The sequence below is a fragment of the Panulirus ornatus genome, chromosome 48 (genome assembly GCF_036320965.1).
Source record: "Panulirus ornatus isolate Po-2019 chromosome 48, ASM3632096v1, whole genome shotgun sequence".
Taxonomy (NCBI): Eukaryota; Metazoa; Arthropoda; class Malacostraca; order Decapoda; family Palinuridae; genus Panulirus; species Panulirus ornatus.
This window is the reverse complement of record NC_092271.1, coordinates 16,124,100-16,141,051: the sequence shown is the minus strand read 5'-3', so window position 1 is coordinate 16,141,051 and position 16,952 is coordinate 16,124,100. Positions and strand designations below refer to the sequence as shown.

Genomic DNA, 16,952 nt, shown 5'->3' with positions numbered 1-16,952 from the left:
CTTCTTCTGCATAGAAACTTTAAGGTTACGAGAGTTACTGGGGCTTGTTTAACATTTTCTTTACTGCAACTTAGTTTCTTACCGAGAATGGAATTATCCCTTTACATACTGCTCTCCCACTAGCCAACTCCAATTGTAAGCCACACGAAAATATAACAGCTAATACGAGTTACTACTGATTGCTAACTGGACATGACACATATGCGTTACACGTTCCAGGTAAAGGTGCCAATCAATGCCAATAATTTTTACGGTAATAGAACCTGCTTCAGCTGACTTCTGAGTTACTTTTGTATATTCATCCTACATATATTCCAGAGAGACCTGAGAACTTCATGGGACACACCATGAGGAGAATAGCGAGGACTCTGAAGGCCCCGTATCGCTACGGGAACGCCCTAGACAGCCCGCATGATGAACGCCATCGCTGCTCAGCTCAACCTCACGTACGTGAAAATGATGATGATCTCATCGTCCGTCGGCCATTAATTTAGCATTAGTGGTTGGAATCATATGATAATGTAAGTTTTCAAACGTGTTCATCGTATCACTTATCATGTGGATCATGGCTGACGAAGCGGAGGGAAGTGGAGATGATATATGCAGTCACTAGTGAGTGCATGACGAACCTGTTGCTCCAACATGGATGCTGTCTGTCATGTCTCTGTTCTTGGTCCAGGGCCACACTGAAGACTTTATAAGCAACTCTCCAAAATTGGCATTTTCCAAACACCTTTTCCCTTTCCTACTTAGCCATAAACTTCAACAGTTAGTAGAATGGAGAGAGTTGCTTCAGGAACCGAGAAGCCACCAAAAGCCTGGCGTCCCTATACATCTAGCTAGACAAAGCTGTGCCGAATGATGAGTCCTGGGAAGCTAACAAAGAAATACGACTATTTAAACAGTGTCATTCAGTACTGGTGGGAGGAAGGCTGTCATGAAATCCAGTGTATTCCGATTATAGTAAGACGACCCGTCACCTCCTGAGTGATTTCCACATACACCTTTCCTTGTTAACACTCCAGGGACAACTCTGAAGCGGGACGTTCCTGAATGACCAACTGACGAAGGTACGACCTCACCAAATGGCTGATGTAGATTCACTGACATTTCTAAACAGCATGTATTAACACAATACAATGACATGGAGTGTGTATGATGCTCTTAAAATCCGTAAACCATTGATCTACCAACAGTACTTAGAATTATGTATGATATCCATATCATCTTTGAAATGAGCCTCAACAAATCTCTGTACTCCACTTGCTACACTAAGTAAACGGTAGCAAGAATAATTCTCGAAGTTTGGTTACTATTTGACTGGGTCTTGCATAATTACCAGGTTTATTAAGCAAAGGATCTAATCAGACTTCATGAATATAAAAGATTATCCTGAATGAAATATTTCCCCGAACAAATGTTTCTGTGGTCATTCATCGGTGCTGGAATTTTGCTTATAAATGTCAATTCCTTCAGAAAGCAAATATAGACATGTTTTCGGGTACTCATTGGGCCACTATATTTTGTAACTCCTGGTCTTCGAAAGTATTCTTTCAAACCTAATGTCTCAATATTTCAGATATACATTTAAGATATTTCTTCATAACTGATTAAAGTTGTCAGTTCTTTACTGATATATCATAACTGAGTCACAGAGAGATTATATATTGTCTTCTTAATGAAAGCAAATTAGATTTTCTTTATAATCCAATGCCAGAGAATAGTTTATGATACATAGATGAGGAGGTAAATGATAGATAATTTCTTTGTTACTGGTAGGTGTATTCTGGCTAGACTAACCATGACATAACATACATGAGAGATGAACTCTCCTAAACTTTACCTAATAGAAACTATACAAATCATGCTTGTACATGATTGAAATTTATTTTTCTAACATATATTGTATACAGATATTTGAAAGCATAATCTCCAAAATACATACTGCATTTTGATAACTAATATTAACATAAAGAAATCACATAATCAATGGTTTTGAAGACATCAACGTCATCATCAAATTGTATTGTCACATGAGTGTCACCATAGCACCCCATGAGTCCAATTACATACCAGAAATGACAGCATTGATCCAGGGTAGTAAGGCATGTGACGTGTGGCACGAGACTAGGGCGAGATTCTCCTGCAGCAGGGTTGTGGGGGTGGTAAAGTCTGGCTTGTTACTATGAGAAGCTGTCTTGCAGCAATTGCGACTGCTGACGATGAAGAACAGGGCAGGAGCGAGCTAGGTTCTCCTTAAGCAAGCTGAAGAAGGCAATGATGTAGCCCAGAAGCAGCAGGTAAAATGCTCCCTGTAGATGATCCAGTCCCAGTACTACTTGATGCCCATCATCCTGTAGACGATATATAAATATATATATATATATATATATATATATATATATATATTAAATATATATATATATATATATATAATATATATATATATAATATATATATATATATATATAAATATATATATTATATACATATATACACATGTACATAATTCATACTTGCTGTCTTCATTCATTCCCGTCGCCACCCCGCCACACATGAAATGACAACCCCCTCCCCCCGCATGAGCGCGAGGTAGCGCTAGGAAAAGACAACAAAGGCCACATTCGTTATATACTATTACGCAGAAATAAGACACAACAAATACGTTGGAAATACAATCACCTTATGTTACATAGCAGCAAGCATAAAATTTCTTTAGAAAAAAAGCAAGTTATTGCATATGAATGCAATCATGATCCTGACTATTGACTGACAAAATCTGAAGAGTTGAATCTCTCACCTCAGAGGAGACTGTCTTGCTCGCTCCCTTGGTACTGATGAATCTCTCTCTCAGGACGTCATCCTCCCAGTACGTGATCAGTCCCGCCTCCATCATTCGCTGCTTCATCGCACTGATCTGGCCAGTGAATGGCGCGCCTCGTCTGGAATAGATTTTCTGGAAAGAAGCTCAGTATATTCTATATTAATCATTTATTGTACTTGATCACTTTTCCCCCGTTAGCGGGGTAGCGCCAGGAAACAGACGAAGAAAGATCCATCTACTCATATTCACTCATTGCAAGAGGTCCCAAGGGTGTCCGTGATCCAGTATATGCATTAAACCATTAAGAAAATGATACTCGACAAGTTCCCAAGTCCTCATTCGTGTAATGGTCACATCGCCAGGAAGAGATACAAGAGTGAGATAGAAGATGCAGAACATTTGGTTGATATATGAAAATGAGACGTAGCTAAGGCACCATTGGTAAAGAAGCGTTACCGGGTGGTGTTGTTCGGGTCATAAAGATTTCATTATGTGGTGTACAAGACTGGCAACTGTTTACAAATTTTGCCTACGACAGTGCTATCCAGTTAGAATAGACCTTCACTAGTATTAATGTTACAATTATTCATGTATTTGATCATAAGATATTCAATGATATTTCTCGTGGTGAAGGAGTTATAGTTTATATTTGAATAGGCGTTGCTCAAGTCAATACAACAGTCATATTTTTCAACATGACCATATTAACCCTACTACGTGATTTCTTCAGGACTAGCCTTTCACGAAAACTGTTGACCTCTTTCATGAATGCGAACCTCTCAAGAACCATCATTTGCTTCCTACCTCAATAAGTCTGCAAACATCACCAGAGTGATTGGTCATCACGTCCACTGAACAAAACGGTACCAACTACACACAGTAAAATGGTAGCCACATGGTAGCTACCGTTCCATTCTATCAACATTTAGCTGGAATTCATACACACAATCACAAATTTTCATCCGAAATGACGGATCTCTGATGAAAGTACTTGTTTGGCGCTTTCCTCCACCACAATTTGGCCATCATGCGCTTTATGGCTAACAAAACAAAAGTCTTCAACATTAAACAAATTCTGGGTCTACTCGCTAATGATTAACAATCAGTCTCATGTCACTGACGGTTCTGTCATGAAAGTATTGACTGGAATCATATAAGTGCAATTCCACGATTGGAAATTTTATGCTAAGTGGTTAAGTTAGCAAAGGTAGCTACTTTAGAGAGGAATGAAAACGTCAACAAAATCTTATGTCGTCAGTTTTAAGGTGACGCAATGATATGCTTACCTAACACCCCATGCATTGCCTCCAAAAATGGGATATTCGGTGGAGCCCAGATGGAGAGGAGTGTTGCTGTATTTGTCGTTGTGTTCAAGATCAAACTGAAATATTTTCTTGTGGAGGATGTACGAGAAGCCTCCAGCAAGCACCCGCTCCATCCCTTGTTCTTTGTCAATCACCTAAAACCAGAATCTTACATCATTACGTAAGATCGACACAAAATGAGATTATGTATACGGTTCTATCTACATTTCTGTCTATCTGTCCGTCTATCTATCTATCTATGTGACCAAAACGGCATTACAGATTTACTTCAGAATTGGTAGAAATATTCCTATGACTAAAGAGTAGAATATGAATACTATTCAGTACAGTACTTCCCAGAAAAAAAAAAAATGTATCTCAGTCACAGGCCTCAGCGACGGGCCACCACCAAGTGGGGGTCTAGAGAGATAGGAAGGCAGTGAAAACTGTTGTCCCTCAGAGAGAAATCCCGAGCTGAGACAAAGGAGTGAGCCTCTTTGTCATCTCATTAAGCTGACATTTGTGAAGACACACTGTCACGACTTTACAAAATGATATCATACCTTAAGCTCTACTTCTTTAAACATCAATATACCTATATTACAGATGACTTAGGATGCACATCATTACTGTCAAGGACATAAGTCAGGCTACCCACTTGAAATTTCCACCGTAAGACTCATCATATATCCCACATTAACGAACAATTTGCTTAAATGAGTAGCTCTTGAACATAAATGTAATCCAAAGCACAGAGTTGGAATACACGGCCTATCTTACCTACTTTCTGCAAGAGCTTAGAGGAAAGTTTGACTCAAAATTATCTGTATATTATATACTTTATCTACCTGCATCATCCTTTTGTTTATTTCTTGGACAATGGGATCAGAGCTCTGGTTGAAATATGTAAAAGTTGTTCCCAGTAACTCATAAGAACCCCAAGACCAGCCATCTCGACCAAGAAGATCTTCGAAGGAGTTGATGGGTAGAAAGTGTTTCTGGACTGCGAGGTGTGCAATGAGGGACGAGCGATAGGCTGTTCCGATGACCATACATGACAGGAACCAAAACCCAACCAACATCTGCAGAATACAAACAAAGTTTCGTAAAGAAACATAAATCTTGGTAGCCTATTACAGTGCACGTTATCTTTTAGAATACGTGTCACTGAATACAAACTAAATAAAGACTGATGAACATTTAAAGGAAAAAAATCTTTAGAAGTTCGTTTTGTATGAAATACTTGGTTTCTTTGCACACGCGCGCGCACACACACACACATACACACACACGCTGACCATGAGTCAGTGCGAGCCCACCCTGGGTCTGGTCCGCTTGGGTTATAAGGCTAGGCTGCTGAATAGATTAGTACCCAGCTTAAGCTGGGTTCTGTCCAGGTTTTCCCAAGGTTCTGCCCGGGTCCTCACCAGATTCTAACACATATCCTCCTCAGGTTCTCCCCCTTTGAACCTTTGGTAAGCGAGGTTAAATTCTAATGTGACATTTGCAAGTGTAGCTGATAGCATGAAAAATATTATCCTGCAAAATGATTGAAACGTACATGATTTTCTCCAAAAGAAAACCTCTTTAGTCAAAAGAAAAAAGAAACGATGCAGTAAGCAAGATGTCTGAACACTGAATTGTTCATTGCTTGTAAACCATAAAGTAGTTTATCGTAACCATATTTGATATCAAAATGCTTTAAATTCCACATGAGATATTCTTGATTTGATCATTCAACAGCAACAGAGGGTAATAGTAATGGACATTACACTGCAATAGACAAAGGTTGACAATGTACCTACCCGGCCTGAGACATTAGCAGGAGGATCAGTGGGCGGGTCATCCAGCAACACTCCCCAGCTGTAGAAGATGGTGGAGGTCAGCCTCGGGTTACGCTCACCCGACAACGATGACCACACCATCTGTAGCAACCACAACACGACACCAAAGGCAAGTGTACATGCAGCAATCAACACCCAGAGTTCTCCTGGAAAGAAATTATCAGTGAGTGTCGTGTGAAATGTAAGCCTCCTGACATTTATAATTCACCTAATTCTTGCAGTACATAAGGGGATATAGCGGTAATATCTAGTGTACGTGATCAAATGCAAAAAAAAAAATGTATGTCCTGTTTGAAGAGATAACTCCATGTGTATATCTGGCGTTGAAAGTCAATCTATTATTCCAAAAGTAGGAAGTTTTACTTTCGGTTCAGTCTTTGTACCACCACATGATACATTATAATGTTACAACGACATCAACACTAAAATTTCATCCATCCCATACGTTCCAAATGTCTCTTAAGAAAAACACAACTCGAGTATTTCTAAAGCATAGAACATGGAAAAATAACAATCCTTAATATTTTTCCCAAAATTAAGGCAACTTTTATCATATAGACTTATTTCTAACCACTAACTTCCCTCTGTTTGTGGACTGTCCTAACTTTTTGAGACTATTTTTGCCAAGTATAATGATAATATAACATAGTTAACATCTTTATTTTTTCTTCAAACAGCAACATACAATATCTGAGGATTTTTAATTCTTTTCTCAGATAACAACACTGCGTCTCTAATGTTAACTACGACCAAAATTGTAAACCATTACATCAGAAATGTAGACTAACCTGTAAATGGTCTTATAAGAGCCAGATGTCGTGGCAGACGACCAGGCTTTAGTGACACTATAACCATTGGATCATGAGTGTATACCCTGGTGAAGGATATGACCTCCAGACGTGATGCTGTCTCCGTCAGGTCTAGGCTAAGGTCCGCCTGCTGGTGCTGGAGGGTTCCGACGATGCCTGTCCAGCTACCGTTGGCCAACTGTACACCCCAATTGCCATCCAGTGGCTCCCGGATCTCGTACCTGAGACTCAGTAGTATCAGTAGCATACTATACTAGCCAATATAACAGAGTTGAATCACGAGAACAAAGTATTTGAACAATCAACTGCTGACAACCATACACATCCAACATAAGCACTATGAAACAAAACGACTTCCACTTCAGTATCTCTTCAGTATCCTCAGCACTCAGTATTTTCCAACATCTCTCCACCCTTTTGTCCGAACCACTCCAAAGTAGAAATAAAACAAGATGTGTCCTGACTCACACTCCTGAAACAATTAATCAAAAATTCCACCTTTCTCACCAAACATAACAATTGCAAAGCTTATCAACGCCGAAATAGCAAAACATTCAATAAAGAACAGCACCGTCCCAACCAAATCATAAACACCATCCCGATAGACTTACACCCACCAGAAACTATAACCCCCAGACATGCACGGGCTATTCTTTACCATCTGTACGCCATCGACACCATCGGCATCATTCACCCCTCCAACATGACAAACATGGATCATCATTACACAATCATCCTCATGCATAAGATGCAACTAACACAATGAAAACACTTGCTCTACAATTTTCCCTACACCCACCTAAGACAAACGCATTATAAATCATCGCACGTTATGACCTATGGCCAGCTTCCTGGTCACTGCGAAAGGTAGGGAGTTATTTGTATAACATATATATATATATATATATATATATATATATATATATATATATATATATATATATATATATATATATATATATATATTAGGGTTGAGGGTCAAGTCAATTGGGAGGTAAGTTTGAATGGAGAAAAACTGCAGGAAGTAAAGTGTTTTATATATCTGGGAGTGGATCATGGGGGGGGGGGGGGGGGAATCCTGGGAGCCTTGAAGAATGTGTGGAAGTCGAGAACATTATCTCGGAAAGCAAAAATGGGTATGTTTGAAGGAATAGTAGTTCCAACAATGTTGTATGGTTCCGAGGCGTGGGCTATGGATAGAGTTGTGCGCAGGAGGATGGATGTGCTGGAAATGAGATGTTTGAGGACAATGTGTGGTGTGAGGTGGTTTGATCGAGTGAGTAACGTAAGGGTAAGAGAGATGTGTGGAAATAAAAAGAGCGTGGTTGAGAGAGCAGAAGAGGGTGTTTTGAAGTGGTTTGGGCACATGGAGAGGATGAGTGAGGAAAAATTGACCAAGAGGATATATGTGTCGGAGGTGGAGGGAACGAGGAGAAGTAGGTGACCAAATTGGAGGTGGAAAGATGGAGTGAAAAAGATTTTGAGTCATCGGGGCCTGAACATGCAGGAGGTTGAAAGGCGGGCAAGGAATAGAGTAAATTGGATCGATGTGGTATACCGGGGTCGACGTGCTGTCAGTGGATTGAATCAGGGCATGTGAAGCGTCTGGGGTAAACCATGGAAAGTTGTGTGGGGCCTGGATGTGGAAAGGGAGCTGTGGTTTCGGGCATTATTGCATGACAGCTAGAGACTGAGTGTGAACGAATGGAGCCTTTGTTGTCTTTTCCTAGCGCTACCTCGCACACATGAGGGGGGAGGGGGATGGTATTCCATGTGTGGCGAGGTGGCGATGGGAATGAATAAAGGCAGACAGTGTGAATTGTGTGCATGGGTATATATGTATGTGTCTGTGTGTATATATATGTGTACATTGAGATGTATAGGTATGTATATTTGCGTGTGTGGACGTGTATGTATATACATATGTATGGGGGTGGGTTGGGCCATTTCTTTCGTCTGTTTCCTTGCGCTACCTCGCAAACGCGGGAGACAGCGACAAAGCAAAATAAAATATATATGACAGAGTGGCAGATATAGGGTGTTTTGGTCGAGGTGGTGTGCAAAGTGAGAGGGTTAGGGAAAATGATTTGATAAACAGAGAAGAGGTAGTAAAAGCTTTGCGGAAGATGAAAGCCGGCAAGGCAGCAGGTTTGGATGGTATTGCAGTGGAATTTATTAAGAAAGGGGGTGACTGTATTGTTGACTGGTTGGTAAGGTTATTTAATGTATGTATGACTCATGGTGAGGTGCCTGAGGATTGGCGGAATGCGTGCATAGTGCCATTGTACAAAGGCAAAGGGGATAAGAGTGAGTGCTCAAATTACAGAGGTATAAGTTTGTTGAGTATTCCTGGTAAATTATATGGGAGGGTATTGATTGAGAGGGTGAAGGCATGTACAGAGCATCAGATTGGGGAAGAGCAGTGCGGTTTCAGAAGTGGTAGAGGATGTGTGGATCAGGTGTTTGCTTTGAAGAATGTATGTGAGAAATACTTAGAAAAGCAAATGGATTTGTATGTAGCATTTATGGATCTGGAGAAGGCATATGATAGAGTTGATAGAGATGCTCTGTGGAAGGTATTAAGAATATATGGTGTGGGAGGCAAGTTGTTAGAAGCAGTGAAAAGTTTTTATCGAGGATGTAAGGCATGTGTACGTGTAGGAAGAGAGGAAAGTGATTGGTTCTCAGTGAATGTAGGTTTGCGGCAGGGGTGTGTGATGTCTCCATGGTTGTTTAATTTGTTTATGGATGGGGTTGTAAAGGAGGTAAATGCAAGAGTCCTGGAAAGAGGGGCAAGTATGAAGTCTGTTGGGGATGAGAGAGCTTGGGAAGTGAGTCAATTGTTGTTCGCTGATGATACAGCGCTGGTGGCTGATTCATGTGAGAAACTGCAGAAGCTGGTGACTGAGTTTGGTAAAGTGTGTGGAAGAAGAAAGTTGAGAGTAAATGTGAATAAGAGCAAGGTTATTAGGTACAGTAGGGGTGAGGGTCAAGTCAATTGGGAGGTGAGTTTGAATGGAGAAAAACTGGAGGAAGTGAAGTGTTTTAGATATCTGGGAGTGGATCTGTCAGCGGATGGAACCATGGAAGCGGAAGTGGATCATAGGGTGGGGGAGGGGGCGAAAATTTTGGGAGCCTTGAAAAATGTGTGGAAGTCGAGAACATTATCTCGGAAAGCAAAAATGGGTATGTTTGAGGGAATAGTGGTTCCAACAATGCTGTATGGTTGCGAGGCGTGGGCTATGGATAGAGATGTGCGCAGGAGGATGGATGTGCTGGAAATGAGATGTTTGAGGACAATGTGTGGTGTGAGGTGGTTTGATCGAGTAAGTAACGTAAGGGTAAGAGAGATGTGTGGAAATAAAAAGAGCGTGGTCGAGAGAGCAGAAGAGGGTGTTTTGAAATGGTTTGGGCACATGGAGAGAATGAGTGAGGAGAGATTGACCAAGAGGATATATGTGTCGGAGGTGGAGGGAACGAGGAGAAGAGGGAGACCAAATTGGAGGTGGAAAGATGGAGTGAAAAAGATTTTGTGTGATCGGGGCCTGAACATGCAGGAGGGTGAAAGGAGGGCAAGAAATAGAGTGAATTGGAGTCATGTGGTATACAGGGGTTGACGTGCTGTCAGTGGATTGAAGCAAGGCATGTGAAGCGTCTGGGGTAAACCATGGAAAGCTGTGTAGGTATGTATATTTGCGTGTCTGGACGTGTGTATGTACATGTGTATGGGGGGGGGGGGGCATTTCTTTCGTCTGTTTCCTTGCGCTACCTCGCAAACGCGGGAGACAGCGACAAAGTGAAACAAGGTGAAACAAGATAGTCGAAACAACTTCACATACGTGAGGTTAAGCTGAGCAGCGATGACATCCATCATGCGGGTGTTTAGGGCGTCCCGTGGCGATACGGGACCGTCAGGGTCCTCGCTGTTCTTCTCATAGGCGATGTATGGGAAGTACGGTAGCGCTACTATCTTGAGAGTGTGTCCCATGAAGTTCTCAGGTCTATCTGGAGTATTTATCAGAAAACATGCAAGAAAGGACTGTTTACTGCGATAACCCTTATGTGATCATTTTTAAGGAAAAAAAAAATGGTATAGCAGATGTGAAACATGTGGTGCTTGGCTGAAATTTCCTGTCATCATTCGATCAACAGCATAAGCAAGTTACGTGCTCTCATTGTAATGCACGATGGCCCATCTAACAGTGGGAAAGTGGCTAACAGGAAGAACGGATGTAGACTGGTACCCAGCTCCTCTTGCCTCTCCTTACTTTCTACGACAGGTCGCTCCCACTAAATCCAGAAAGAATCTTGACCAGGTTTGGCATGCATGCGCTTATGATAAAAGAAAAATAAAACACTCGCAGAATACACCAGTGGCTATGTCCCTCAATATGTCAACATGTAGATATTATCTTATTGCGTGTAAGAAAACTCAGCAGGGTACCGTTTAGGGCACTATTGATAACTGTTAAGTCTTGTCAGCCAGTTAAACGGCCGCATCCAAATGGGTTATGCCTGCTGTGTGTGTAAGTAGTGACATCCGGCAGTTTCATGTGGATGCAGAGGTTGATCCCCACATACGTTAGGGAGTTCAGCAACACCAAAAAGCAATACAATGCGAAGTAGTTATTGCTGATATAATGATTAGATGTGAAGCATTGATTTCATATTCAACCTCTGGAATATATGACCTGTTCATACGTCAAGATTACCATCTTATGTTCATACAAATTAATTCTTGCGCATTAATGTAGTATATTTAGAAAGGTAAGGGGAGGCTGACACACAGTCTTGCATCGAGTTTTTCCAAGACCTGAGTAAAAATGTGACATTGTTGGTTTAAAGCCAGCAATACTACTGCTCTGGAAGATCTACACGATCTAATCTTGGTGCTATAGCAGAAGCAGTCCGTCCCAGGTCGGTCTACACCTCTTGGAGAAGGACCTCGATATCTTGACCAAAGCTGCGTCCCTAAACGACAACTTCACATAACTCGCCAATGTTGGTCGTTCAGCCCCACTGATAAAGGACATTGTGTTCCAGACAAAACTCCCAATGTTCACTCCCGTTCGTCCGTAAGTACTTTTCAGTCGTAGCCCGATAATCCTACTGGCTGAGATGAAGGGTCTGTAACCTGCTTCTGTTGTACAAAGTAGGCCATGTTGTTTCACAGTGTTCCAAATCAATCAAGGAGGAGAATAAAGCGACGCAGATACTCTTATGTATTTTGTTAAGTTGTAAGATAATATTGTTCTTCATTATGACAAGTATATTTAGTTTGACCTTAAATGATACTGTGGCTTCTAGCTAGTCCAGTAAGAACAAGTTGTGTGTTGGGAATTTTCGTAACACTAACGCGTGTCACAGTGTTGTTGTGGGAGTGTCAGACCCAGGTATGGGAGATTATCGTACTGATAAACGTGTGTTCCTGAAAGAGGTTAGTGGGACTTGTGCTGTACCTTTGTGTCGACTGTAGCTGAGGACCAGTGTGGTATCCACGTGGCCTAACTGTCGTGTTTGAGACAGTTACTTACTCACGTCGTGAGCGTTGCTTTGGATGTGGACACGTAGAGAGTTAGCCGAGTCGTTCAGTGTTGTAGATAACCTATATGTAAGTGTTGCTGAAGGGGACAACTGAGCTGAATATCCTATATGAAGACTTTGAGTATATCCACTGTAATACCAAGGGGCCCGTGTCTAGTAAAGATTTGGGTATCGATGAGACGAAAGAAACCTTCCTTCTTTTAGAGTTGATGCGCCTTTCTCTGATGATGTAGAGGATATTATCAAGGTACATGTAATTTCTATCCGGGAGGCCAAGGAAAGTGAACCTCTCTGTATGAAATTGGAGAGACGAGGTTAGAGGGGCCTCAAACCCTAGTCTCCCCTAAATATCTGTGTGATAACTCCATTGTGGTTGTGACGTGTTCCACACATGAGCTTATACCCGTCGTTGATAGCTATCTCATGTCTAGATCCGTCACTTTTACATGTTGGTATGGGAAGTGTGTCTGGTTAACCCACGGAGCTTTGTGAGGACGTGCACTTGCAACCACGTCCTCTCTGCTAGAACGTCAGGATGGCTACGAGGGCGTTTGTAATGTACCATGCACACCTCAGACACTTCCATTTCAGTGTCTCACATCATGTGCAAGTGAACCAAATTCGCAATTCAAGCTGTCAGTCCGAGGAGCGGGCCGTCCGGGTCTAAATAAAGGCTTATTTATGCGAGACTTCAGACTCCCTAGTGAGACCTACTCCACCTAGTATTATGACAAAATGGTCACGTGAGGAAAGTATGGACTGAATGGCACTCTTTCACTAAGTGTATGACCAATGACATCACACCTTCTGCATTTTCTATTCTTCATTAGTAAACCTTGAAAATACACTGTATCAAGTGCCACTCACCATTCAATTTAGATAAGTACTGAAATCACAATTTTAGTTCGAGTGAACAGCTTTTGACAAGAATTTGCAAAGGATGTGGACATTAAACTGTAAATCAAAATATAGTTAAAGAAGTGCCATGGATATATAATGTAAGGCGAGATACACATATACTTCTAGACCAAAGTATATTCCATTAATAAGATCAATCATTCTTTGCAGATGACGTACCAGGGAAGAGGTTGTGTTCCAAATGGAGGCGAGAGGACAGGTTCAATTGCTGGACACTGTGGACGCCCATCTCTCCTCTGTTGCAGTACAGACATCGACGGTAGATCTCCACACGAGCACTTCCTTCTAAAGTAGGTATGTAAATCTCATATCGACAAGATAAAGTAAATAACAGTCATCTCAAATGCAGGCTAATTGACAAACGTAGTGCAATTCTGTTATTAAACATGTCTAGATAGCAGGGTATATATAGGGAAACAGTACTCTTGTCTTTTTTGTTGCTTTGAATGCCACAAATAAGTACATCCTGACATGAGAATCCCTTTTCTCATGTATGTTACTCTGAATAGGATACAGAAAAAGATCTAATGCATTACTTTTTACATGCCTTAAAATCATCTATCATAAAAAGGAATCTGTTGACTTTAGCACCCTCGTACGGGTGTCCTTCTGTGGCAACATGGTGGGTGGAGGTACCTGACCCTCTTGGGCTAGTCATCTGTGCCATCATAGTGGGTGGAAGTACATGGACCAGCTACTGGACATCGATCCCAGCCAAGCAGAGGGTGAGGTTCACACTTTAAGCCTCACAACACCGTAATACAGCGGATGTCAGCAGGTGTCTATCTGTAGCCACCTCTTACTGTTGACTATCATTACCTTGCTGTAAGGTTCCTTCCGTAGCCATGTGTTGACTGGTAACTTCTGACGGGGGAGAATTTCTAGGGCCAGGTACAGCAAGTGGACGGTATTGCGAAGACTTGAATGAAGGAGGACGCTCTCCATCCCTGTCCTTGTACCCACCACCACAACGGACGTCTCCGGCCACAGCCACAATTCAGACCACTCCAGGAACCTATTAATGAATATACTGTAAGACAATTATTCTAGATTTGGGAATCAGTGTTCTTGTTTAGGTTCACTACATGAGTAATTCTGTAAAGATAACGTTGTAGTCAGACGGTATGATTCATGCAGCATTTGCTATCAGCAGAAGTTATAGTTAGATTTGCTTGGTGTTTGCCTGGTAGAAGCCCTTGTCTAAGGGTGACTAGCCCAGGCCACAAATGAAGTATAGGAGATTGAAAGAAAGGAGATAAAAAAATCATAACGTCAAATTTAAGAATGTAACATTAAGTCATGTATACTGACAAAGAAATATTTCTAAAGTTGTCAGCATAGTCATTAATAAAATGATGGGCGAACTTGAACATGGCTTAAGTAAAACTGATAAATTTCAAAACAATGATCCAGGTATTTCTTAAGAGCGTATCTGCAAAACTTTTCCCAAGAAAACCTTAACAATGTAGTAACCTGAACAGGAGAGTGTTGTAGTTGGTGCCTATATAGAGGATGAGGGCGCGGCAGGAGAACTTCACATCGCCCCAGAGCCCCTGGAGGAGGTGATGCTGTGCTGGTTGTCCCTGGGAGAACAGCAATCCCACGTCTACCACCGTGCTCGCCTCCCCTCCACCCGCCAGTCGTCTGAGGCAACAACTTGGCTTTCATCTCGAACTATAAACGTACTAAAGGGATCATACACTCCGTGAACTTCACATATCATTGTTTAAAAATGTCCACTACGTGTGTTAATCCCACCTAAAGTTCTCTGTATTTCGATGCGTCCTGATGATGTATGAAAATCTTTTTAATCAGGTTTGAATCATTGTCATGTTTTACCAGTATTAACTCTTTGCTTTAATAATTAATTCTATACAGTGCCTCCAAGATACACCTGAGCTTTAATGACATGTGTGACTTGAATACTTTATACAAACTTTTTTTTTACAGAAATATGTTACAGATGTTTCACTAGCACAATGTTCAGACGTGATGCACTGATGATCCAGGGAACACTTTGTTACAATAGAGTACCCACACACAACAGTTCCCCTGGCAAAAACGTATACACAGACGAAACTTTTGGGGAGAGGGAGGGGGAAGTGTGTGAGCATTCAGCGGACACTGTCATCTATTGGCGAAGGGAGAAAATGAATGTTCGTTCGCTAACCTATTATGATTTTCCATCAATTTAAGAATAGGAAGATGAACTGAAGGCATGTAAAATTACGGTTTGTTAATCAACTGGGGTATTCGTGCCATGGTTTCCCCAAAGTGGGAGAGAAAAAAGGATCAGATTCGTAGAATTGATAGAATCCTTTGCCAGTAATTTTGCCTTGGAACATGCTACTCCAGTCAATAGCTCTGGTCCAGGACACAGCTTTATAATCTTGCCAGAAGCTGTACTTAAGTTAGAAAAAATATCGTCATTACCTCCTACTTCCAGCTGCCAACCTCCAGAACCTTTGGCCAACACCAACAGTTTGAGAATCAACCCCGCAATCTCCTGTCAAGCTAGATTTCAGGTAAAGTTGCCACATTCTACATTAGTATTGTAGTATGGAGTATAACCTGCTAAATCTTGACTGCAGCTGTATATTGGTGCACAGCCAACATCACGTATCGCTGCTGTAATTAGGGAACAGTCTCACAAAATATTGTCCTTATAGAGTTGATTTTTTACATAGCCTTTTCCGTAGAGACATTTGAGTAGTTACAACCTGCTGTCATTTACTAACCTGAGAATATAAGAGAATTCTGAAGTGTTGTCTGTTGTGGTGGCCAGCACCAGCTGACAACTGGTCAAGTGTTGCTCCACCACCTGGCTCACCACAACGGCCACCTGGTCCATGAAGCTGTCAACCAGGCCAGCTACCAGATCCCCGTGGCCGTCTACCAGGCTTGCCACCTGCTGTACAAGGCCGTCTACCAAGCTTCCCTCTTGTTCTGCAGGGTCGTCTACCAGGCCTGCCACTTGCTCTGCAGGGTCGTCTACCACGCCTGCCACCTGCTTCTCAGGGCCGTCTGCCAAACCTGCCACCAGCTCCACGGGGCCGTTTGATACGTCTACCACTTGATCCTCCACGCCACACACATCCTTTATACCCACCGTGGACACCAGGAGCCACAGGACATGTAAGCATGTTGACACAGGCATCACTATGTCTGGAAAGATGATTATCAGTGTAGGGATCTGTGAGGGCAACATGGACAGGCTTAGAACGTTGTATGATAGCAATGCTCAAGCAATGGGGCGACACGATTGTAGAGATCCCTCCTCGTGCTATAACGTTACCTCACACGCACACACACACACACACACACACACACACACACACACACACACACATATATATATATATATATATATATATATATATATATATATATATATATATATATATATATATATATATATATATATATATATATATATATAGGACTGAGCCTTAGAGGGAATACCCTCACTTGGTCCCCTTCTCTTTTTGAAAAAGTAAAAGAGGAGAGGAGGATTTCCAGCACCTCGCTTCCTCCCCTTTTAGTCGCCTTCTACGACACGCAGGGAAATACGTGGGAAGTATTCTTTCTCTCCTATCCCTAGGGATAATGTGGCGACTTATCCATACCCACACGTCGTAGAAATTGATGATAATATCCGTCTACACAGACGTAAGGCAGTGTGGAAAGCACTTCACCCAGTGGCACTTTC

The 16,952-nt window shown here is 41.8% G+C and overlaps 1 protein-coding gene across 1 annotated transcript; it reads right to left on the bottom strand.

Moving 5' to 3' along the window:
• Window positions 1-2,183: 2,183 nt before the first annotated feature.
• LOC139763983 (glutamate receptor ionotropic, kainate 4-like) lies at window positions 2,184-16,400 on the bottom strand. Its single transcript, XM_071690457.1, has 10 exons — window positions 15,982-16,400; window positions 14,063-14,258; window positions 13,403-13,559; window positions 10,621-10,786; window positions 6,761-7,002; window positions 5,934-6,118; window positions 4,977-5,210; window positions 4,111-4,283; window positions 2,801-2,942; window positions 2,184-2,312 (listed from the first exon to the last, which is right to left on the bottom strand). The coding sequence occupies exons 1-10, from the start codon at window positions 16,398-16,400 to the stop codon at window positions 2,184-2,186; spliced, it is 2,043 nt and encodes a 680-aa protein (XP_071546558.1).
• Between the last annotated feature and the right edge of the window lie 552 nt (window positions 16,401-16,952).

Excerpts from the sequence above, each read along its gene's own strand:
- LOC139763983 (XM_071690457.1), bottom strand. The coding sequence starts at position 16,400 with ATGCCTGTGTCAACATGCTTACATGTCCTGTGGCTCCTGGTGTCCACG. Across the intron at positions 10,787-13,402 it reads GGAACACAACCTCTTCCCTG|ATAGACCTGAGAACTTCATG; the intron begins GTACGTCATCTG and ends TAAATACTCCAG. Across the intron at positions 6,119-6,760 it reads TCTTATAAGACCATTTACAG|GAGAACTCTGGGTGTTGATT; the intron begins GTTAGTCTACAT and ends ATTTCTTTCCAG.